The sequence below is a fragment of the Neophocaena asiaeorientalis genome, unplaced genomic scaffold (genome assembly GCF_003031525.2).
Source record: "Neophocaena asiaeorientalis asiaeorientalis breed wild unplaced genomic scaffold, Neophocaena_asiaeorientalis_V1.1 scaffold87, whole genome shotgun sequence".
Lineage (NCBI taxonomy): Eukaryota > Metazoa > Chordata > Mammalia > Artiodactyla > Phocoenidae > Neophocaena > Neophocaena asiaeorientalis.
Genome location: NW_020175432.1, coordinates 2,894,323 through 2,919,306, shown reverse-complemented (window position 1 = coordinate 2,919,306; position 24,984 = coordinate 2,894,323). Strand labels below are relative to the sequence as shown.

The 24,984-nt window shown below is 52.3% G+C and overlaps 1 protein-coding gene across 3 annotated transcripts in view; it reads left to right on the top strand.

Moving 5' to 3' along the window:
• ELL (elongation factor for RNA polymerase II) overlaps positions 1-24,984 on the top strand; it is a 77,905-nt gene that overhangs the window by 21,095 nt on the left and 31,826 nt on the right. Inside the window, exon 1 of one of the 3 annotated variants that reach the window (XM_024767627.1) lies at positions 22,257-22,422. The exons of the other annotated variants lie outside the window; for them this stretch is intronic. Within the exon in view, the coding sequence (XP_024623395.1) occupies positions 22,372-22,422 (51 nt within the window). The 5' untranslated portion in view covers positions 22,257-22,371. Of the gene's footprint in view, positions 1-22,256; positions 22,423-24,984 lie in introns of those variants that run through there. 3 annotated transcript variants of the gene reach the window in all.

Below are 24,984 nucleotides of genomic sequence, written 5' to 3'. Positions count from 1 at the left end.
ACTAGTCTGTATAGCCCCTCTTGGTTCCCAAAGTTATTCCATATATATATAGTGTTTGAGCCCACGCCAACTTCAGGAAGCAGGGGTGGTCAGTTAGGGCCACTGTGCCAGGCCATGGGAGGCACTGCTTGTCCCTGGGTCAGAGTGAGGGCTCACTGAGAGGTCTGGGCTCCTGTGCCATGCTGGCCTTGGCTGGGATGAGGATGTGCCATCCATCAGCCCCAACACACAGCTGCTTCCCTGAAGGAAGCCATAATTCCCCCATCATCCCTTCATCCTGCAAGGGTGGTTCCTATTTCTACCTTTGACAGAATCAATTCCTTGAGGAGGAATCTGCTGACAGGTCCTGCTTGGAGAAAACTGGATTTGACCTTGCAGGATTTCACATGTCATGACCAGAGGGTTGATGGGGCTGCTGTTAAAGGAATCCACGACAGACGTCTGCGTGGTGAGTGCTTGGTGAGCACCATCTAAGGGGTTCAATCAAATGCTGAACATGCACTGGGGTCCTTACGGAGATACCCACCACGTACATGGCAGATGTGGAAACATGAGTGTGGCTAGTAATCATGTTTTACTTAAATGAGCTTATTATTATTACTTTTATTATTATTGACTTGTTATCACCTTGTTGAATATTATTTGAGGTCATCAATACAGTTTTGGGAAAGGTTCCCTGGCTCTGATGGTTCCCTTGGTTTGGGGGGTGGGGTGCTCCCTTTGTCTGGGTCTGGCCTGTCAGCCGTCCCTGGTGGGGACAAAAAAGGCAAGAACAAGGTCATTCCCATTTCTCAGATGAGAAAACTGACCACACAGCTGGTTAGAGGGTGGTTTCCCTCACTCTGGAGGTCCTCGGAGGTCTCTTGGCCTTGCCTTCTTCCTTGCGTCAGGGTTGTTGTTTGTTTTGTTTTGTTTTAAAGAGTGTTGCAATACTTTATTTTCCAGCGTTCAGAAACTGAGAGGCAGGAAGGAGCCGGAGGTCACGTGCGTGGCAGAGCCGGTTTGTGCTGTTCTGTACGTTGTTTCAGCACAGCCCCGTGTGACCAAGCCAGAGAGATTAAGTGTCTTACTTAGGTCACACAGCTCTTAAGTGGCAGATCCTGAAGTGGAAGCAAATCCTCTGATCGTAGTTCTGGGCCCTGAGACAGAAGTTTTGCTTTTGAGTCCCAGCAGCTGCTGAAAGCCCCAGTGTATCATTCCTGTTCTTAAGCCTTTGGTTCCCTGTCTCTGCTGGGACCGGTTGACTGATGTGGAAGCCTGGCAGGTGCACTGCTCCGATCTCCTATAAGGAAAGGACAGGACACCTCCAGCTGCTGCCTCAGCTTTCAAGCAATGCCCAGCCCTTCCCCCCCAGCTATGGGTTGGGTTTGAATGGCTTGGAGTGGTGTGGAGGAGGGGACCCTGGACCTTGGAGCGGGTTAGAACCTTTTGGCTTATCGTCCCTGCATAAGGCTGTGAGTTTCATGTGACGTTCTCCTTAACCCAGCCCCCGGGGCAGCGTGGTGGTGATGTGAGGCTGGACCAGCCGAGGGCCCCCAATTTCACCTGACCTCTCATCCTGGTTGATTCTGTGTTCCTAGCCTAGAAGTCCGGAAAGCGTTTGGACTGTACTGTGCAGTCTCACTGCCGATGCACGCGACTGTCAGTGCCAGCGAGACACTTCCGTCTTCCTTTCCTAAATAGACCTTCTGGTCCTCCTTCCGCTGAGGCGGCTGGCCTGGAGTCCTGCCAGGTTCTCCTTCTGTGATGGCGCAGATTGTAAGCTGCTCCCGAAATCTAATTTCAGGCCTGAGATAAAACGGTTTTGTTGACCTGAGGTTGTTGAGTAGGAAGACAGGAGACTTGAGTTTTTCCTTCTAGGGGTTTCGTGTTGCTGGAGTGATGTTTGCTCGCTTAGAAGACTCGGTATTCCGGCCATGGTGAGGGTCCACTGTGCTCCTCCTGTCGCTGAGGCTGGCCTCACTGTGTCTCCTACACAGACCACCCTTCTAGAAACTTTAAAAAAAGTTGTTTCTTGCGCCTCACCTGGTTTTATTTATTTTCGAGCTCAGGAAGACATGTTCTGTCACTCACAGGTGTGGCACGTGGCTGGGTCTCCTCAGGTTTGGCCTGTTGAGCAGCCGAGTGGTGGAGGCAGCACTTTCCTGGGTCACCCCTCGGGAGACTCTGCTGCTTCCTGAGCCTGGAGGTTGCTCTGGCTCCGTTGTCTCCGAGATTACAGAATGCTCACTGCAGGAGGCTCCTGCCTCTTTTGGAATCTCAGCCAGTGTCCGGGCTTGAGGTCCTCCTGTGTGAGGCAGGGGCTGCACCATCCCTGGGCTCACGCATGGCTCTCCTTTGCTCCAGCATGCCGCGTGGCACACGCTCAGGCACGGCCGTCGCAGCTCGAGGTTGTCAAGATCTGAAGTTTGGCTTGGTGATGCCTAAAGGCACCTGTGTGGGGACCTGGCCGGTCTGGGTTGAGTCCTCCTTCCCTCGTCGTGGGGCTCAGGCATGGCCCGAGCCTCCGTTTCTCCCTCTGTGAGGAGGGAGCAGTTGCCCCTTCCCTGGAGGTTGTGAGGGACTGAGTGGAGTGTCAGATGAAGGGGTGTCCTCTGCTCATCGCTGTCACGCTGGGGAGAGGATGCACTCGGCCACACCTCCACGCCTGTCCAAACCCTGGTCATCGTCTTTTGGGGCGTGCAAATCCCCGCCGTCAGGGCAGAGAGCAGGTGTGCCAAGGAGAGGCCCCTTCTGGAGAGTGCAGGGGACTCTGCTCGGCCCTCCTCCCTGAGCCCTGTCACCCCAGGCTCAGGTCAGAAGGTCAGCAGAGGCACTGGCCTCTGCCAGATCTTTCCCTCAGCCCAGGCTGAGGTACTTGGGGTCAGCCCGCCCATCCCCTACCCTGGTGCAGACTCCCCGGAAGTGGCTGTGCAGGGGACCTGGCTTCTGCCGGCCCTGCCTAGCGCCGGGGTCCCCTCTTCCCTCCCATCACTCTACTCTGCCCAGCTCAGCATCCTTAAGACTGGTCTCTCTGTTTGGACCCCCCCCCGCACTTTCCTCCCTCAGCTGCAGTGGGGAGCTCATGGGGACACGAGTGAGAAGGAATGGCAGAGGCCAGCAGCTCCCATCTGGGGTCTCCTGCTGCTCCTTACTGGCTCCTGTTCTGTGCCCCAGCTGCCCAGAGCAGTGGTTGACACGCGCGTGGGACCAAGCAATGCCCCTTTGGGTGCTCAGGCCCTCTCTCCCTGCTCCGTTTCCCTGGTCTGGCCTCCCTTGAGGTCTGTCACCTCCCATCCTTCTGGTCTTGGCTTAGCGCCCCCTCTCATCCCATCAGAACAGCCTCTCCCAGTGTCACTCTATTGTCCACTCTTAAACTGTGCCAAGGGACCCTGAGTGGACAGGGCAGCGTCTGTCTTATTGGCTGCTGGGTCCCCGCCTCCTGCCTCCATCCTTCCAGCTTGCTGTAGTGCTTTTGCTGCCTTCTCCAGCTATTAAGTCCTAGGCAAGATGGTTCTGAGATTGTACCTGCCAAAGGTGCCAGGTGTCCAGGTGTTGCCAGCTCAGGAAGTGGAGGGAGAGGATTCCAGTCTGGCATGGGCAGAGCCGATGCAGCTCTGAAGGCAAAGAAGATGCTGGGAGATGCAGTTACCTGGTCTGGCGCCCAGAATGCTGGCAGATGAGTGTGGGGTGGTGGGAGGGGTCCAGCTGAGCAGAGGTAGGGAGTTGGAAATCTTCGTCTGTGGTCTTCAGTGCCAGGCAGCAGAGAGGAGGGACCTGGGGGGATTTCAGGGAGGGTCTTTGGTCTTTGGGGGTCCTCATGCCCTGGGATAGATTTCTAGTATTGATTTTTGTTTCTGATTACCTGCCTGGTGAGAGAGACCTTACTGTGCCCTTGTAGGACAGGTCACCTCTTAGGGGTCTCTGGGACTGTCCCCTCCGGAGGGCACCTGTGTGCTGGGACCAGAGCAGACAACACTGGGAAAAGTGATCAGTGACCCAGCAGGCCTTTCCCAGGCTGCAGGGTAAAGGACAGTGTTTCCCAGGGACCAGGTGGCTGGTGGGCCCTCTCCCTTTGTCTGTGGGGCTGTCTAGGTATGGACGCCCTGCCTGCCCTACCCGTTGGGTCACCTGGGTAGGTTAGAGAGGGAAAAATATGCCATGTTCTTGTCATTTCATCCTCCTGAGTGGGGCGTCTCGCTCCCATTTAATGGTCTCTGGTTTTTGCCCAAGATGAAGCCCCAGACCCTGCGTTCAGGGGAGCCCAGCCCTTTCTGCCCTGGCTAGCAGCCTCAGAGGGGACAGAGGTGTCATTATGCTGCCTAGAGCCCAGGCAGGCTCTGCAGTGCTGCAGTACAGAGACGGTGTTTTTTGGTAGGTGCTGGGTAGAGCTTCCCAGCAGGGCCTGGTGGGCAGCTCTGGTGACAGCGGCCCCTTCTCACCACCCTGGGGTCTGAGCTGCCTGTGACGGTCTCCTTCTTTCCTTTTTAGATTCTCGTACAAATCCCTGGGCTTGTAGAAATGGTTTGTCTTTGGTACATCCCCCGCTTTCCTTCTTAGTTACCCTCCTGGTCTGGTCTTGGTGCGGAAGACGAAGGCAGCCTGCCCTCGCCTCTGCTTGTCCAAGTGGCTTTAGAAACCGCACCAGATCAGGAGCAGCAGTTTGGCCCAGCCTGCTCTGTGAGGTGTTCAGAGCTGCCCTTTTCATTTTGGGGGTGGGAGGAGGTCTTAGGAGGAATTGCTGGGTGTGGGGGGAACAGGTACTTATTCTAGCCTTTCCTGGTGTCATCTCAGCCCAGCTGATGGAGGTCCGACTGAGGCCAGCACACAGGCTCTTCCTGCCAGGGGGTTTGGGGAGATGGGGCAGGAGGGACAGCCACTCCAGGGAGTAGGCAGCCTGACGCTGCAGAAGGGCAACCTGAGTGAGAAGGCGAGGCTTTAGAGAGGGGCTTGCTCAGGGGGAGGTACTCCAGACAGGCGGAGAGGGGGGGTCATTCATTTCCAAATGTCCTCTCAGTTGTGTGACATCTTGTGGTGCCTGCATGCACCTGTGTTCATGATGTAATAATGGCATTTTAAATAATTGGAACCAGATGTTCTAGGACTCAGCCATGTGTTCCCCACTGCATGGAGGACCCCCCCGCTCCGTGGGCATCAGCAGTACTGGTGTGGAGGCCGGGGTGCTGACATTCCATGCCTGAGTTAGCACTTTACGTGGCTTATCTGGTGATTCCTCACCCCCAACTTTCTGAGGCCAGGAGTAAATAGTGTTTTAGAGACAGTGGATTAGTGGGGGTAATTTTTTTTGAACACAGCCTACTTTATAAGCACCTTCCCAGTCAGGCTGTCATGGCCACACCCTATTTGGGGCAGCTCCTGGTAAGTCACTGAATCACAGACAGGGGCCTCGGCCCTTTCTGGGCATGATCCCTCTCAGATGCCTAAAATATGTAGAATTACCAAGGAAATGTGCTACACAGAGAGTGAATAAAGTATTAAAAAGGAATGTGTGACCTAGTAACAAATTTATTATGTTGATGTGTTAAGTGATGAGATCTAGCAGTGGATCTAGTTGCTGTAATTTTGAAATTGTGGTGAGCAAAAATGGTGTTTGAAGACAGCAACAAACCATTATTTGATGTGCTAAAGCATATCAGAGTTGATACTGCTCATAACTGCTGTAGTTTGTTGCCTGCCTTTGTAACTGAAGGAAATGCTAAGTTACAGTTAGTGGAAATAGATGTGTTTTTTCTTCCCACCCAAATTCAAGGACGCCCCAAATGTGAGCCCTGTTCTGTACACTTCTTCCGATGTAGGGCCCTCAGCAGCTGTCTCGGGCATGGACCTCTGTAATCTGCTGTGAGGAATGAGGAAGCTTCCTAGTCTCAGTCTTGGAACCGGGGCTCCTTTGAGAGCTGGACAACCCCTTGGCTCTGGCCAGAACCTCTTGTGGTGCTAGGACGTCAGAGAGGTCCCAGAGGAGGGCGGGGATGAGTTGGGAGCCAGCACCAAGGACCCCAGGGCCAGTCTGAGACAATCTGAGTATCAGGATAAGTAAGGACTGGAATGCACTTGAGACCATTGCAAAAGGCAGTCCATGAGTCTGTCCATATCAGGGCTCTCCAGAGAAACAGAACCAATAGGAGTGAAGGAGTGAGAAGAGACTTGTTTGCGTGCGTGTGTGTGTGTGTGTGTGTGTGTGTGTGTGTGTGTGCGCGCGCGCGCGCGTTTGGCTGAGCCTCGCGGTTTGTGGGATCTTAGTTCCCCGACCAGGGATTGAATCCAGGCCATGGCAGTGAAAGTGCGGAGTCCTAACCACTGGACCAACAGGGAATTCCCTTGTGTGTGTTAAAAAAAAATTCTTTTTATTGAAGTACAGTTGATTTACAATGTTGTGTTAATTTCTACTGTGCAGCAAAGTGATTCAGTTATACATATATATACATTCTTTTTAAAATATATTTACTATTATGGTTTATCATAAGGATATTGAATATAGTTCTCTGTGCTATAGGGTAGGACCTTGTTGTTTATCCATTCTGTGTATAATAGCTTACATCTGCTAACCCCAGCCTCCCACTCCATCCCTCTCCCACCCCCCCTCCCCCTTGGCAACCACAAGTCTGTTCTCTATGTCTGTGGGTCTGTTTCTGTTTCATAGATGGTTCATTTGTGTCATATTTTAGATTCCACATATAAGTGATATCATATGGTATTTGTCTTTCTCTTTGACTTACTTCATTTAGTGTGGTAATCTCTAGTTGCATCCATGTTGCTGCACATGGCATTATCTCATTCCTTTTTATGGCTGAGTAGTTTTCCATTTTATATAGGTACCACATCTTCATTATCCATTCATCTGTCCATGGACATTTAGGTTGTTTCCATGTCTTGGCTATTCTGAATAGTGCTGCTATGAACATAGGCGTACATGTATCTTTTTAAAAATTATTTATTTATTTGGCTGCTCTGGATCTTAGTTGCGACATGTGGGACCTAGTTCCCTGACCAGGGATCGAAACTGGGCCCCCTGCATTGGGAGCGCTGAGTCTTAGCACTGGACCACCAGGGAAGTCCCATATGTATCGTTTTGAATTAGAGTTTTTGTCTGATGTATGCCCAGGAGTGGGATTGCTGGATCATATGGTAATTCTATTTCTATTTTTAGTTTTCTGAGGAACCTCTATACTGTTTTCCATATTGGCTGTACCAACTTACATTCCCACCAGCAGTGTAGGAGGGTTCCCCTTTTCCCACATCCTCTCCAGCATTTGTTATTCATAGTTTTTAAATATTTATTTATTTTATTTATATTTATTTTTGGTTGTGTTGGGTCTTCGTTGTTGTGCTGTTTCTCTTAATAATTAGCAATGTTGAGCATCTTTTCATGTGTCTATTGGCCATTTGTGTTTGAGAAGAGACTTCTTGTAAAGAATCGGGTCATGCAGTCATGGGGGCTGGCAAGTCCAAAACCTGTAGGGCGGGCTGGCAGGCTGGAGACCCGGGGAAGAGCTGATGTATCTTGAGCTCAAAGGCTGTGCGGGGGCAGAAGTCCTCCTTTTTCCAGAGGATCTTGGTCCTTTTTTCTCTTACAGCCTTCAACTGATTGGGGGGGTTGTGGAGGGTCATCTACTTTACTCAGAGTCTATTGACTTAAATGTTAATCACATCTAAAAAATGCCTTCACTGCAGCTGGTATTTGACCAAGCAGTTGGGTTCCCTGGCCTAGCCAAGTTGACACATGAAATTCACCATACTGCTGATGGTAGCATGTAAATAAATTAGTGGGGAAAAGGGAGGGCTCCTGCTTATGGTGGGATGCCAAGGCTGCCAGAGACAGGGACTGAGTTTTACAGTCACCACCGTGAAGCTGTGGAGGGTGGGGCTGGCTGAACCCGGGCTGTGGGTGGAGAGCAAGCGTCTGTTGTGACCCGCATGGGGAGAAGGCAGACCGAACAGGGTGGCCCTGCCTGGGTGATCAGAGTTAACCGTCCCAGAAGGGCAGACAGGGCACTCGCAGAGGGGAATGGGGTGCCGTGGAGGACGATGGTCACCTCCCGTCATGCGGATGGAGCACAGCGTAGTTCATCACAGTTACACTAGGTAGACCCAAAATGTAGCGTGCTCTAGTAAAGAAAAGGCAGGGGCGCCTGTATCCTTCAAAAATGTCAATGTCCTAAATGTCAAAGAACAGCCAAGAGGGCTTCCCTGGTGGTGCAGTGGTTAAGAATCTGCCTGCCAGTGCAGGGGACACGGGTTGGATCCCTGGTCCAGGAAGATCCCACGTGCCGCGGAGCAACTAAGCCCGTGTGCCACAACTACTGAGCCTGTGCTCTAGAGCCCACGAGGCACAATTACTGAGCCCACTTGCCACAGCTACTGAAGCCCGTGAGCCTAGAGCCTGTGCTCCGCAACAGAAGACACTGCAATGAGAAGCCCGCGCACCGTGACGAAGAGTAGCCCCCGCTCGCCACAACTAGAGAAAACCCACACACAGCAACAAAGACCCAATGCAGCCAAAAATAAACAAACAAACAAACAGCCAAGAAACCTCCAGATTAAAGGTGGCTGATGAGGCGGGGTGGCTCAGTGCTGTGTGCTGTTCTCCTCACTGGAGGGAGGGCAGTGGCAGGACACCACCGAGCCAGGTGGCAACGTGGAGGGTAGACAGTGGTGCACAGTGTCCCGTCAATAATGAACATGGTGAAGCTGGCGGCTGTCATGTGGTTTACTCCTAGGAGACGCACTGAGTGTTTAGGGGTGAAGCGCAGTGATGTGTGCAGCTTACTCTCAATCGGTTTGGGAAAGCAAGCATGCGCACCCAAATCTATATGTTATGGCGTGCATGTGTGCGTAGGGGCAGAGAGCTTGCGGGCAGGTGGGGAAGAGTTAGCGGCAGGTCAGTGTGGGGTTTAAAGGTATTTGGGTATTCTTTGTGCCCTTGCAGCTTTTCTGTGAGCTTGGGATTATTTCCAGACCATATTTAGGAGAGATAGCCAGGCAGGGACGTTTGTTCCCTGCTCCCGGAAGCAGCGTCTCACCTGCCACACGGTGTGGTTAGGGCTGGCTCACGTCTCTACTCTGCATGCAGCTGAGCCCTGACTTGGGTGACCTGGTGCCAGACCATCTGCCCTGGAGACCAGCAGTGATAGGACATCCTCCCTCCTGGGACTCATCTTCAGACCAGCCCAGCACGTCTGTCAGGGAGATGTCCTCACCTGGTGGCAGGAGTCCGAGTGAGTGTGTCCCACTGGGAGCCTTTCTGAGGAAGCCTCAGTTGAGGAGTCAGCCGGATGAATCCAGGGAAGAATGCCTCGGACAGTGGCTTGGGGGGTTGTCACACAAGTGCTGGGTTTGAATATCGTAAAGGGGGTCACCGTGAGCCCCCAGGGCTGCAGGATGTGATTTGACGAATGCTTGTAAGAGTCCTGGAAGGACTCCTCCTCATTTACATCTACACTCTGTTCTTACTCAGATCCGCAGTTTGCTCAGCAGAACTCCAGCTGCCTCCTGGCTTCTGGGGCGCATCAGCTTTACACAAATACACAATGCTTAATCTCGTCACTTTGAGCCGAGATCAGTCACTTCTGTTTTTAGGCAGGTGACAAGATGTTCTGTAAAAAGGTGGCTGACGGTTTCAGACTTCTGGCTCATTTGTGCTTTCAGGGCAAGACTCTCCTCCAGCAGGCTGATGAATGAAAATGGATCTGCAGAAACAGGAGCGCCCTGTGCAGCTCCGGCGAGGACGCTGGTCAGCCAGTTGAGGAGGGTGACAGGAGCATCCAAAGCAGCATGGCCCCATTGATGCTGAAGGAAAGGCAGTCAGGGGAAAAGATCTGTCCTAAAGTAGTAGAGGGCCCTCCGCCTCCTGGTTTGGGGGGCCGTCCTGGGTTTGAGTGTGTGCTCTGCCGCTTCCTGAGCTGGTGACCTTGAGCAAAGCTGCTGGCTTCCCTGAGCCTCAGTTTCCTCATGCACCCAGAGCTGATTGTGGAAACACGTGACCTTGTCCACGGGAGGTCCCCACGGTTAGGCTCTTGAGGGCCAGTGGGTGCAAGCTGCTGGCAGAACACATGCTGCTCCCACCCCAGAAGAGACCAGCATTGCTGCCCCACCCGCTCTGCAGGATGGGCCCAGTTTGGTGACATTTCTCGTTGGGCTGTTTGCTCTGGGGCAGGTCATGTTTCTGGGGGGCAGTCAGTTAGTGGACCTTGGTGGACACCTGTGCACAACTTAACCCAGGAACAGGGCTGATCCTTTTGCTGATGGGAGCCAGGTGGCAGCTGATGTGTTTGGAGAGGCGGCCTGGGCCAAGCGTCACTCACTGCTCACCTGCCGGGGGCCCGTGGACACATCTCTCAGAACTCCAGTTCAGAAGGAGTGTGGTGGAGGCAACCCGCCCCTCAGACTTCCCAGTCAGCCCGTCTGTGCTCAGAGGGGGCTGTACTCACCACCCGGCAGCGGCAGCTGGCAGAGAGCCCTTTGAGGGGTTGGTCTGAAGCCAATGGCTGGGATGACAGCTGGATGGGCAGCTGGGCCCTGCCTCCCTGGGCTCCAGCAGCTCCTGAGTGTCCAGAGTCTGAAAGTCCAGGTTGTTCCAGGAAGGCCTGTTCTGTCTGTCAGGGTGATAGAGGATCCTCTTGTTCCCAAAGTCTGACACCTGGGTCTGTCGGAGGCCAAGCAAGGATCGGAAGGGACTGATCCATTCTGGGCTCTGATAGTGATGAGACCTGAGTGCCCGACAGCCACACGGGTCCTCACTGTGGAGATGCTCTGCAGGTGCAGGACTCAGGGCAGCGTTGGCTCCCAGGGCCTCCCCGAGGGTCCAGCACAGCCTGGCCTCGGCCAGGTCAGGTTAGGTTCTGTTTCTCAAAGACAAGTTTAAAAATGTGCCGATTTCATACAGCCTGCTCCATGTCAGACCCTGTGAAGTTGAAGGCTATCTTGGGACATGTAGCTGGTAACTAGGGGCCCATATCTGAGCCAGCCACCTGGCTGCTCAAAGCCCTATCCCCAAACTGTAGGCTGCACCCAAGCCCAGCTCCGTGCATGGTGCCCTAGTGCTCCTCCAGGAGAAGGAAGATCGTGGGCTGAATTCAGCGATGTTGGCTTTCTGAGGCCTTGCTGCCCAGAACACACACCTCACACATGTTTGTTTGTCACGTTTGTTCTTCTCTCTCCTGCCCCACACATTTGAGGGCAGGCCAGGACGAGCCCTGGGCCCAGTCAGTGCCCACCCCCGGTGCCATAAGAGCAGGTCAGTGACCAAGGGACCTGTAGGCGGGTCCCAAGCCCTAGGCCATCTTTTCTCCCGGATTTTTTTTTTTTAACAAATTCTTGTTTTATTTCTTTTGGCCCTGCCACGCAGCTTGTGGGATCTTAGTTCCTGAGCAGGGATTGAACCCGTGCCTTTGGCAGTGAAAACGCAGAGTCCTAACCACTGCACCACCAGGGAATTCCCTTCTCCCAGATTTTGATGGCTCTTTGAGACTATTGGAGTTTTCTGGCTCAAAATATCAGAGTTGGGCTTCCCTGGTGGCACAGTGGTTAAGAATCCGCCTGCCGAGGCAGGGGACACGGGTTCGAGCCCTGGTCCGGGAAGATCCCACATGCCGTGGAGCAACTAAGCCCGTGCACCACAACTACTGAGCCTGCGCTCTAGAGCCCGCGAGCCACAAGTACTGAGCCCGTGTGCCACAGCTACTGAAACCCGCGTGCCTAGAGCCTGTGCTCCGCAACAAGAGAAGCCACCACAATGAGAAGCCCGCGCACCGCAACGAAGAGTAGCCCCCGCTCGCCGCAACTAGAGAAAGCCCGTGCACAGCAACGAAGACCCAACGCAGCCATAAATAAATAAAATTAATCTTTAAAAAAAATATATATATCAGAGTTGCTAGAAAGAGAGAGGTTACCCAGCTCTCTGGGGAGGTTGGCTTGTCCAGACGTTTCTCCAAGCCTCTAGGATGTCTCTGGAACCCTCAGGAACAGTATCCCAGCCTGTGCTCCAAGGCCATGTCTCTGACCCAACCTTGTGGTGGAGGCAGCCTTTACTGCCCAGCTGCTCGAGAATCGGCTCTATTCAGAGGCAGTCTCCCTTCCCGGGGTCCCCAGCTGGTGAGTGGTGTTGTGTTCAAGGCAGGGTCTGCATGATGAGGCCTTTTCTGTGGTTCTGAGCAATTAGGATTTACTCCTTTGCAGTGGTAGAAGTGGCGGAGGGTGTTGAACATGGCCTTGAGCTGATGCCTAAAGCTGGTCAGAGGCTGGTGGGGTGGAGAGGTAACATGGACTGGGAGCATGTGTCCGAGGTGACACGGTGGGACCAATGCTGAGTGAGCTCCTAGGCTGGGAGGGCGGATCCCTGACCTGGCAGCTCCCAGATCCAGATTGCAGGTCATTTGTGTGTGTGAGAAGGACATACAGGAGAGTGACCCTGCTGTGGGCACCAGCTGGAGGCCATGGGGTGGGGTGGGGGATCACATCCCAAAGGGGAGGGAAGGCCGAGTTCTCAGCCATGGTATTTATTTGTCTGTAATTTGTGCCTGCATCTCCTGGGACAGGTTTGGGGTGCTTTGCAGGTGATGAGAAGGGAGCAACTCGAGCTGAGCCCCATGCCGAGATGCAGACCAGCATCCTGGGCTGCGCCCCAGAGTACCCGGGCCATCTAGGTCAAGCCCTCAGCTTCCTCCGCTGTTAAGATTCCATCCTCGTCACTGCTGTCTGGGGGGGAGAGAGAGAGAGAGAGACAGAGAGACAGAGAGACAGAGAGAGCAAGAGAGAGAGAGAGACAGAGAGAGAGAGAGAGGGAGTGTGTGTGTGTGTGTGTGTGTGTGTGTGTGTGTGTGTGTGGTCATGTTGCCCCCAGGCCATGGGAAGAGGACAGGTTTGGGCACAGTGAAGTTTGATGCTGAGTTCAGTGCCTGTCCCTGGCAGTCCAGTGGTTAAGACTTCGCCGTCCAATGCAGGGGGTGTGCGGGTTCGATCCCTGGCCGGGGAGCTAAGATCCCATATGCCTTGCGGCCAAAAAACCAAAACCTACAACATAAAGCATAAGCAGTATTATAACAAACTCAATAAAGTCTTTAGAAGCGGTCCACATCAAAAAAAAATTCTTTTTTAAATATTAAGAAAATAAATAAAAAATAAAAAGGAAAAACAAGCCCACTCAACATTCAGGCTCCTGGCGAGGCACGTCAGAAGCGCAATGGTGCAGAGTGCCCCAGGTATCTTTCTGCCTTTTTGTCTGCATTTCCGGAGTGCTTCCATCAGCCTTGTCAAGGGCTCCCTGAAGGAGAGTAGGATGAGGCCAAGGACACAGCTCCCTGAGGTGGGCTCCTGCTCAGAGGGAGGGGGCCTCAGGTGCCCGGAGCAGAGCAAGGGGCCTGGGCTGCAAACTCCAAGACACGGTGCTGTGGTTCTTTGCATAAGCTTGCTCTGTTCCCACAGGGCAGCGGTAACACAGACAAGATGAGATCCGAGGTTCGGCCATCTGGGGACAGGGAGCTGAGTCCAGCGTGTGGACCTGGCTCCTCCGCAGGCTGTGCTCAGTGCTGCAGGCTGCATGTGCCGGGGGCGTGCAGCAGGTACTGACGTGGGGCGGCTTCTTAATGTTTCTATTTGAGGAAAGGCAGATGGGAAAGATGAAATAATAACGAGGCAAAGGTGTTGAAAAGAGGGCCTGGCGCAGGCGTGGGTTGCAGAGCTCAGAGAGGTGGCAGGGTTGGTGGCTCATGAGAGCGCACTCCCCTGGAGGCAGGCCTGGGATGTGCTGCGGGCAGCTGTGGACGGAACAGGGCTCAGCGGAATAGGAGCACTTTAATGTGAAGAATTGTTTAGCAAATGTTTGTCTCATCCCATTATGACGGGGTCACGTGCATTTCACAAAGAGTTTGGATAAATTGTGAAATTGGGATACAGTCTAATGGGGCGGTGACCAAGCATGAGCCGTGTGAGGGCCCCAGGACTGGCCTTCCTGTGAGGTTGGGATCAGCTCTGCTGGTGGAGTGGGGCCCCCAGCCCTGCCCTGTGACCTCCAGCAACCCTGCCCCCCCTCTGTACCTTATTTTCCTCAGTCGTAACAGCAGGAACCCTGATATCTGAGTAGTGGAAGATGGGAGTGAGCTTCTTGATGGACGCCTGCTGTCCTTGATACCACAAGTCATCATGTTTAATTTGGCTGTGATTTCCATGGAGAGCCTGTGCCCAGCAAGTCCGTGCAGCTCCCCTCCAGTCAGGGCTCAGATGCCGCCCACCCACCGACATTTAAGTAGAACACACACCAGACCCTGCCCTGCGGGTCCTTTTGCCCTTCCTGTGTACTGACGTCCCCTGTGCTCTGACTTGTCCAGTGACCCTCTGTAGAGTCACTGCTTTGGACACCTGGGGCAGTCATGTCGGCTGGCACACGAGGGACACGGGACCCAGCAGGGGAGTGGTCTTGGTCCCGGTCCCACATGGCCTAGGCCCGACTTGTTGGCCTTATGGGTGTGTGAGCAGTGGAGCAGCATGTGCTGCCACTCAGGGTGAGGCAGGGGTGTCAGGGGCAGGCAGGACACCACCTACCCCACTCCACCCCACGGGTGTTGTGAGGCTGAAACCAGATGATGTCCTCAAACCCTGCACCATCTGGCTGGTCAGCACCCAGGGAGTGTCTGGGGTCATGACGCAGAGAGCATACAGACATGGGAATCTGAAAGAGACCCTGCAGTGGGATCTGGGGTGGGGGTGGTGTTGGACTCAGCAGTTCTCTGGAACTTCTTTTTGTGGAGAGGAGAGGGAAATTGGTAAGAATTTAGAAGATTTTAATAAAATGGAGCCATTTAAAAAAAAAGAAAGGAGCAGGACTTCCCTGGTAGCGCAGTGGTTAAGAATCCACCTGCCAATGCAGGGGACACAGGTTTGATCCCTGGTCGAGGAAGATCCCACATGCCGCGGAGCAACTAAGCCCGTGCCGCACAACTACTGAGCCTGTGCTCTAGAGCCAGCAAGCCACAACTACTGACCTCGCACGCCACAACTACTGAAGCCCACGCGCCTAGAGCCCGTGCTCTGCAACAAGAGAAGCCACCGCGATGAGAAGTCTGAGCACCACAACGATGAGTAGCCCCCGCTCGCCGCAACCAGAGAAAGCCTGCGCGCAGCAACCAAGACCCGACACAGTCATAAATAAATAAATTAATTAATAAATTAATTTTACAAAATAGAATTAAGGACTGCTTTTTGAAGGACATTGTTAAGAGAATAAAAAGACAAGCCACAGACTGGGAGAAAAATCTTTGTAAAACTCATCTGCTAAAGCTCTGGTATCTAGGATATAAGAAGAACTCTCAAAACGCAATAATAAGATGACCCAGTTTTAAAAAATGCGTTGGAGATTTGTATAGCTTCACCATAAAGATTCAAGAATGGCAGATTAGTCCATGAGAACATTCCACGTCATTAGGGAAGTGCAAGTTGAAACCACGAGATACCACTTCACACCTACGAGAATGGCTAAAATAGAAAACCTGACAACATTAAATCCTGACATGGGCGGGGAGCAAGTGGAACTCTCCTTCCTTGCTGATGGGACTGCAGAATGTACAGCCACCCTGGAAGCCAGTGTGGCCATTTCTCATGAAGTTAAACATACACTTACCTTTCGGACCCAGCCGTCACGCTTCTGGCGGTTCATCAGGTGAAATGAAAATGTGTGTCTGCACAAAACCCTGCATGTGAATGTGTATAGCAGTTGATTCATTAGTTCCCCAAACTGGAAATGACCCCAGTGTCCTAACTTAGTCTGCAGATGGATGAACAGACTGTAGTATGATATGGTGGGTTAATACTAAGCAGTAAAAAGGAATGAACTTCTGGTGACAGCAGCGTGGTTGAATCTCCAAGGCATTATGCTAAGTATTGTGTGGTCAGCCGGATAAGGGCCCCCTTATCTATTGATGTCCAGGTCTTAACCTCTGGAAGCTGTGAATGTGACCTTATGTGAAAAAAACGACTTTGCAGGTGGGAGTAAGTTAAGGATTCTAAAGCAGACTCACAGATACAGAGAACAAACTAGTGGTTACCAGTGGGGAGAGGGAAGCAGGGAGGGACAGTATAGGAGTAGGAGATTTTTTTTAAAAGGGTTATTGTGGGATTATTTGAAATAATGTGGGTGAAACTTCTGAAAATTGTAAAGCACTGTAGAATTTAAAGAATTTTTCATTCAATAAAAAAAGTTTTTAAAAAAATAGTAAAATATGATAAATGTAAATCTATGGTTAGATCAAAAAAAAAAAGCCACGAAAAAATTATTTTAAAGAGTTAAGGATTCTGAGATGGGATTATCCTGGGTTTATGGGCCCTAATTGTGATCACAAGTGACCTTTTAAGAGAGAGCAGAGAGAGATTTGATGCAGAGGAAGAGAAGGTGATGTGACTACAGAGGCAGAGGTTAGAGTGATGCGGCCATAAGCCATGGAATGCCTGGAGCCTCCAGAAGCTGGAAGAAGCTAGGAAGGATCCTCCCCTAGAACCTTCGGAGGGAAGTCAGCCCTGCCAGTGACGCTTTGATTTCAGCCCAAGGATACTGATTTCTGGCCTCCAGGACTGAGAGAATAAACTTCTGTTGTTTTATGCCACCAAGTTATTGGTGACTTGTTACATAGCCACAGGAAACTAATACAGTATGATTCCATTTATATGACCTTCTAGAAAAGATGCAACCATAGGGACAGAACACAGATTGGAGGTCGCTGGGGATGAGGGGAGAGTTGGAGTACAGGTGGGCATGTGGGAATTGCAGCAGAAAGGAAGGTGGCCCGTTTGGTGCTGACCGTGTTTATTTGCTGACCCAAGAAGAGCAAACAAATGCATGGGAAGGTGTCAGGGCCAGTTGCAGGTGATTTACATCTGTTTTTCTAATCCTCAGGATGTCTTAAAATTTTTTCCCTAAACTTTCTGTGCACTTCTGTGACTTTAGATAGGAATATTTGCTGTGCTGGCCACCATGTGGGTCCTGATTTACACCTGGCTTATGGCCACTTGGAATCCCTTTTCTTGCCTTTCTTTACATGTCCCTTCACATAATGATGAATGTTGTGCCGGCCAAGGGGAGGAGCTGCTGTGGGCCCCTGTGCTGGCCTGCCATGCCCTTGCTCTGCTGTGACCTCATCAAGTAAGGGTAGAATCTTATCAGTGTGTCCGCCCAGGTTTCCCAGCTTGGCCCTGAGCTGGCCACGCCCACAGGACTGATCTGGGGATGCATCCCAGGCCTTTCTACCCGCCTGTGGTTCACACAAATGGCCCCTCTTGGTCCCAGACACTGTCTAAACTCTCTGTGGTCTCAGCATCCCACTCGGAACATGCCAGGAAGTCGCAGGGAGGATTCCTGAAAGATGTTTCCCAATCGTCTCTGCTTTACTGGAAATTGGGGGACAGTTGCCAGGAGGTTGGCTGACAGGCTTTTTCTCAGGACCTAACCTCCCCCTTTGCTGGCCACGCACTGCTCAGGAGAGGTTGGATCCCAGCTCTGCAGAATCAGCTCAAGGGCTACGTTTGTGCTTTGTAGAATCAGAAAGACAGACTCTTTAAGGAGGAACAGAAGCCTTCCCTCCCATCACTTTCCACAGGCACCTCTGAGTTACGGGGGCTTCAGGCCACAGGAGCGTGCTGCCTGGGCACAGTTGCCACTGCCCCCTGTGGGCACTTCAGGACCGAGAGGGGCAGTGTTGGGTACTGATGCTCCCCACGTTCAGCCAGTGGTGGGCATCCTGGGACTGTGTCCAGATCTGCCCCGTCCTTGATGGTCCTTCCACCTCCACTGGCTCCAGCCCTTTCCCCGACGTGAAACACCAGCTCTGTGCTCACCAGCCTCACACCCTCCCACACCGTCCATTCAGTGTGCCTTGGGTGGAGGGTCTTGTACATGTACACTTAAAAAAAAAATTATTGTGGGATAGGGAGGGTGGGAGGGAGGGAGACGCAAGAGGGAAGAGATACAGGAACATATGTATATGTATAACTGATTCACTTTGTTATAAAGCAGAAACTAACACACCATTGTAAAGCAATTATACTCCAATAAAGATGTTAAAAAATATGTATATATATTTATTTATTTATGGCTGCGTTGGGTCTTCGTTGCTGTGCACGGGCTTTCTCTAGCTGTGGTGAGCAGGGGCTACTCATTGCTGCGGTGCGCGGGCTTCTCATTGCGATGGCTTCTCTTGTTGCAGAGCACGGGCTCTAGGTGCACAGGCTTCAGTAGTTGTGGCATGCGGGCTCAGTAGTTGTGGCTCATGGGCTTAGTTGCTCCGCAGCATGTGGGAATCTTCCCGGACCAGGGCTTGAACCCATGTCCCCTGCATTGGCAGGCGGATTCCTAACCACTGTGCCACCAGGGAAGTCCTGCACTTTTAAATTTTTAAAAATTATTTTATATAGCAGGTTCTTATTAGTCATCAGTTTTATACACATCAGTGTATACATGTCAATCCCAATCGCCCAGTTCATCACACACACACACACACCCCCACCGTGTATTTTTGTTTTTATTTCCATTACTCTAGGAGGTAGATCAAAAAAGATCTTACTGTGATTTATGTCAAAGAGTGTTCTTCCTATGTTTTCCTCTAAGAGCTTTATAGTTTCTGGCCTTACATTTAGGTCTCTAATCCATTTTGAGTTTATTTTTGTGCATGGTGTTAGGGAGTGTTCTAATTTCATTCTTTTACATATAGCTGTCCAGTTTTCCCAGCACCACTTATTGAAGAGACTGTCTTTTCTCCATTGTATATCCTTGCCTCCTTTGTCATAGATTAGTTGACCATAGGTGCGTGGGTTTACCTCTGGGCTTTCTATCTTGTTCCACTTTTTATTTTAAATCTTTTCACATGGGTATGTGCATGGGTTGTGGGACAGAGATGAGAATAACGATTGCCCCCTGGCTGTCAGTCTCACCCTCTGAGCTTTTACCCATCTTGTCTCAACTTTTCCCTGTGCCCTCCTCATTTCCCCATTTTTGGTTTGTTTGGTTTGCTAGAGCATCTTTAAAACGATCCCAGGTATCTTTTCATTTCATCCATGGCTATTTTAATCACTGTGTTGAATGTCAACAGATACAGACTTGTGTTTTTTAGACATCGCCTCCATGCAGCTCCCTGAGAGCACCCTTGCTGGCTCTCCACAGGCTCTTCACTGAGGCTAGTTCAAGTAGGGTCCACGCAGAGCCACACGCGACATTCATGTTAAGTCTGTGGTAATTTATAGCACTCCATTCTTCCCCTCGAGCCATTCATCTGTTGAAGAAACCAGTTCATCGGTCCCAAGGAATTTCCCATGTTCTGCCCTGGCAGTCACTGTCCTCTTTGCTTTCCACGTGGCAGCAGCTAGCTCAGGGCTTCTCGGCCTTGGCTTCACTGACATCTGGGGCTGGGTTACCCTGTGGTGGGACCATCCTGTACACCGTAGTCTGTTGGGCAGAGTCTCTGGCCTCCATCAGATGTCAGGAGCAGCCCCCCACAACCAAGTCATGACATCCTAAAATGTCTCTGCGTGTCGCCAGTGTCCCTTGGGGCAGAGTCACCCAGTGGAGAACTGCAAGTGTAACTTGTTGCCTTACCCACTGCACTTCCTACAAACTGGTTGCTAGACCTGGAGGTGGATTTCGTAAGCCACTTCCTGTTGCTTCACCCTCTTAAGTGTTCTTCTCCATGGGGAGAGAGAAGAGGATCCCAGCCGTAAGCTTCCTTCTCGCCCTCGCCCCATCTTAGGGAAGAGGAGTTTTGGGCCAGGATTCACACCTTCTCCCACAGGCCTGACTGCCTGTTCCCCTGACCGTCACTGCCCTGTGCCCACCCTGTTTTTTCTTACATGCATCAGCATCTTTATGAAACAGGTTTCTTCACCCAAGTTGCGCCCCCCACATTGGGGAGCTGCCTGGGGGCTGAGTGACCTCAGGGCGCGGATGCCCCTGCCCTGCTGTGTTGAGGCCTCCCCACTGCCCACCACTGCCAGGCCTCCCAACTCAGCCCTGGGCTCTCAGTCAAAGCATGGCACTAGCAGTGACACTTGTCCCGAGCAGCTCCTGGTTTCATCCTCCCTGAACTGCTAATGGGGGATGGTGTTCTGCTACTTGGGGTGCTGACAGGGCCGGTGTGGGGGTCGGTGCCTGCTGCTCAGGAGGTGCCACACTGGGCAGCTTGGCCCCGGGGGAGGGCGTGACCTGTGAGTGTGTGATGTGAGCGACACAAGCCCTCAGAGGGTCTGAAGAGACTAAGCGTGTCGTGTGTAATGCTGCCAGCCTGAGGCATAGCCCGTGCATGTACCAAGTGTGACAGGCATGGAGATGGGTGGTGTTGTGCCTGGGGGGTGTGTGTCATGGGAAGTTCCATTACCTGGTGGCTTGTTAATCACCGTCTGAGGGCTGACCCAAAAGCTGCTGAGGAGACAGGGAAGTGGGCATTGCCTGGGCTAGTCCGTCAGTCCCTCTTGGTCCCTAAAATGTAGAGGAGGTAACAGGGTGGCAGGTACCCCTAACAAGCGGTGCGTCCCTGATCCTGTGAGCTGTCAGCTCCTGCAGGGAGCAGCCAGCCAGAACTCAAGGAAAGACCATGTTTGCACGTTCAGCCCATGCAGCACCAGGGGCGTCCTAGCTGCTGGGGTCCAGGGCAGGCTGGGTGGGTCTGGAGGGTGACGCTGGTCCTACTATAAAGACACCTCTGCCTGTTTGCTCAGAAGACACTGTTGGTACCACATCTACTTTCTGAGAGGGCCCACGAACCGAGGGGGACCCCTGTCTCGCTCATACCACGGCTGCCCTCAAACCTTGCCTTCTCGGGCTTCCCTGGTGGCACAGTGGTTAAGAATCCGCCTGCCAATGCAGGGGACACGGGTTCGAGCCCTGGTCCGTGAAGATCCCACACGTGGTGGAGCAACTAAGCCCATGCGCCACAACTACTGAGCCTGAGCTCTAAGGCCCGTAAGCCACAACTACTGAGCCCACATGCCACAGCTACTGAAGCCTGCACGCCTAGAGCCCGTGTTCTGCAACAAGAGAAGCCACGACAATGAGAAGCCCATGCACCACAACGAAGGGTAGCCCCCACTCACCGCAACTAGAGGAAGCTCGCACGCGGCAACAAAGACCCAACACAGCCAATCAATCAATCAATCAATAAAACAAAAAAACAAAAACCTTGCCTTCTCACCCACGGCTGCTGTCTCTGCCACCCTTGCTGCCTGCAGTCCAGCTCAGCATCTCCGCTTCATCTCCTTACGCCATGTGCACTGTGCCCCTTACTTGTTCCTTCCGTGTGCAGTCACGGCCATGTGGTGTCCTCTCTGTGTCCAGCTGTCCCACTCTGTGAGGCATGGCCTGGGACCCTCGAGGCTCGGGAAGTACCCCTTGAGGGCAAGAACGGGTAAATGGTCCGACCAGGCCAGAGGTGCACGTTCAGCATGTCCAGCGGCAAATGTGCGAGTCCACCTGCTCCACGTCCCCAGAGCTGAGGTGCAGGAGGTCCGGGTCAGCTCTGGCACCGGGAGACCATGCCTTCCCAGTTAATCTCCTGCAGTGGGTCAGATGGTGTCAGGACCCTGGGACAGTCTGCTCCCATCTCCCCCTCCTCCTCCTTGCCCCTGGTTGCCACCCATTTAGTGTTGCACATCCAAATCCCGCACTTCATTATTGTTATTTATGCCTTCAACTATCAATTATCTTTTACAGAAACATAATGAGAAAAAGGTCTTTCATGTTCATAAATGTTCACCATAACCTGACAGTCTTCATCCTCTGTGCAGATGTGCATGTCCATCTGGTGTCACTCTCCCTTCCTCCTAAAGAATTTCCAGAACCTTCCTTGTAAGGCAGATCTGCTACAAACAGACTCTCAGCCTTTGTCTGAACAAGTCTTTATGTGACCTTCTCTTTTCACTGTATATGGAATTCTGGGTTGGCAGTGTTCTGTCCTCAGTATTTTGAAGATGTCCTTCTGTGGTCTCTGAGCTTGTTTCTGACATTTGGCCTCGTGAGCGCTTCTCCGTTTGTGGTGCATCAGTCAGCCCGCTGCACTTGTTTGCTTATGGTGTGTTGCCACGTGGTTCTTTGTTTTCTGCTGGAGCTTCTTAGGTCAGTGGATTTATAGTATTTGCCACATTTGGGGGTTTGAGGCCATTATTTCTTTGGATATCGTGCCCTTGGGATTCCAGTTACATGTATAATGGAATTCTTAGTACTGTCCCACAGTTCACCACGGGTTTTTTTTTTTTTTTTTTTTAGTAATCCTTTTATTTTCCCGTATGCATGCACACACGCATATCTACAGAGTTCTTGTCGGAGTGTGCAAGCGGCGTGGGAAGACAGTTTTCACCTAACATACGTTTCTGGGCCATGGCCCCGCACCGCCATCTACGCAGCACTCCATGGCAAGGTTCCAGAACGTCCCACGCAGCCTTGCGGTGCTCATTGCCACGGTGAGACATCTGGACGTCTTCCCCATGTCTGGGCACTACTTCGGCTTTTCCGTGTTCCTACTCACACAGACTGGCCTTGGGCGCCCGTGGTAATACTCCTCCCCTCGTGCTTCCCACGCCTGGATTTCCCACCGTCTAGGGCCACGGGCTGGCCTTCCTCACCTCCCACAGTCTTCAGACACGCAGCCGGGCTCACCAAGGCTTTGTTCATTTTCCTGTAGATTTTTTTGTGTGTGATTCATTTTGGGTAAATTGACATTACTTTGTCATCAGATTCACTAACCTTTTCTTCCACAGTGTTTAACGTTAATCCCACCCAGTAAGTATTTCACCAAGATACTGCATTTCTCAGCTCAAGAAGTTCCATGTGACTCTGGTACTTCATATTCCTCTTCTCATCAGTTCAAGGTTCCCTTTAAGCCCTTGAGCATTTTAAATTTAGAATAGTTGCTCTAAAGTGAAACCCTTGTCTGATAATTCCATCTTCTCTGTCCTTTCTGGGTCTGCTTCCATTGACTGATTTTTCTCCTGGGTTAAGGTTCACATTTTTCTACAGCTTCATATGTCTGGAGAGTTGTGGGTTTTGGATACTGTGTGTTGTAGATTCCATGGGATTGTCTGCTGGATTTTATTGTCTTAAAGCGTGTCAGTTCTGCTGGCTGCTGGCAGGCAGTTCGGTTAGCAGGGGATCAGCTGATCTTGGGGAAGCTTGTTTTTGAAATTTCTTAGTAAGGGGAATAAGAGAACCCCTTAAATGAGGGCTGGTTTAGCTCCACTGCTGAGTGGTGCAGTGAGGACTCCTCTGGGCTGGCTGTCTATGGCGTCTCCTGGCCCATATTCCTGGGCTTGGGGCCCCAGCCCAGGGAGAGACCCGAAGCCTTCCTGGGCAGCAGCTCAAGGCCCCCTGCAGGTGCCAGGAGCTGTCCCTCTGCACTGTCCCTACCTTCATGGGCCTCTGCCCGCGCATGCAGTTCCTTCGGCCTCCCTGGCCCGTGGTCCAGAGGTTCCTAGAGGCAGTGAGCTGAGCAGTCCAGAGGCTCCCTTGGCCGTTTCCCTTCTTTCACATCTCTGGCCAGTGCTGCCTGCATTCACTTTGAAAGCATCGTTGTGTGTTTTGTCCAGCACCCTAGTTGTCACCAGTGGATGGCTTGTCTGGTCCCAGGTGGTCTGTCTGGCCCTGACATGGGGGCCTGCTTGTGAAGAAACTGAGAAGATTCAACGGGACAGCTATCTGTCCATTCACCCCTCCATCCATCCACTGAATATTTCCTGGGCTTGGGTGGCCCACCATGGCCTTCCAGTGGTGGAAAGGCCTGCCCCCTCTAAGTGGAGTGCAGGGCATGAGTCACCGGCCTAATCACCAAAATCCCCAGACAGAAGGTTGGAGGTGACTGCAGCAGACGTGGCTGTGTCCTCCTGGGGTCAGCCTACAAGTCCCTGAAGGGCTCAGAGAACAGGAGGCTGCAAATGTGTGTACCACCCAGCACAGAGAACCGTGGAGGTGGCAGGTGGAGTTGGATCCTGGCCCTGTGTGGGTTTGGGCGAGTCATTTGACCCTCTCTGATGCTTGAGGTTTGTGGTGGAGTTTAGCAATAACAAGCCTAAATGCAGCTCTTAGCCTGCGGCCTGCAGGATGTGTTCCTGGGTGCCATGTGCCCTGGTCCCGTGGTGCCCCCCCTGCTCAGGATGGCTCTGGGTCCTGAGCCTTTACCAGGCTGTTAAGACAAGGGAAGTGCAGGCGGGCTGTTCCTCAGGGATCCTGGATCTTTGGCTTTCAGTGTGGCCTGCCTACAGGAGGTTGGAAGTTGCCGGCCTGGGGCCTTGAGGCTGCTCTGCCCAGGTTTCCCCGGAGCCTTCAGGAGCAGCCAGCATCAGACCTGCACGGTGTGCAGCGCTGCTGGTAGACCACAGCCACTCCTACTCCCACCAGCCCAGTGGCCACCCACTGGAGTCAGGCACAGGCCTTTGATGGGTGGGGCTTGTGTCCTGAGCACACCCAGTGGACACCCAGCAACCTCCAAGTGAGGGTCCCCATTGGCGTCCACTGCAGCTTGCTGGTTGGAGCGGGAATTAGCCCAGATGGTCCTGTCCTGCCTTGTTTAACAGCAGAGGGTGGAAGTGGGGCCATGGCCCCAGGTGCTGGGAGGCACCTCTGTCATTGTGAGCGACCCATTATGACAGGGTTTCCAGAGGGGCCCACGGCACTTGGGGTTACCCTCAGACTACCTGCCCCACTTTGAACCTGACTCAGAAGGAAGGGAGAGAGCCGACGAGTTTATCACGTGACCAGCTTCCTTCCGATAGTTTCTTGGAGGTGACAGGGCTGGATGCACTTTGAGTAATTCAAATAAAGTATTTTTGCTTCACAGTAAGCACCTGAAAACTTCTGTTTCGATCTAAAACAGATCTCCATTTCAAGTAGCCCCTGCGCCACAACAAAACAGTATGTGCCAAAGGCCACTTTGGTGGATGTTGAAGACGCACAAGTAGTTTTTAAGTACATTTTAGAACGCTTTAGAGGATTCTCTTTTCTTAAACCTTCTTGTAAAAATTTTAATTTTG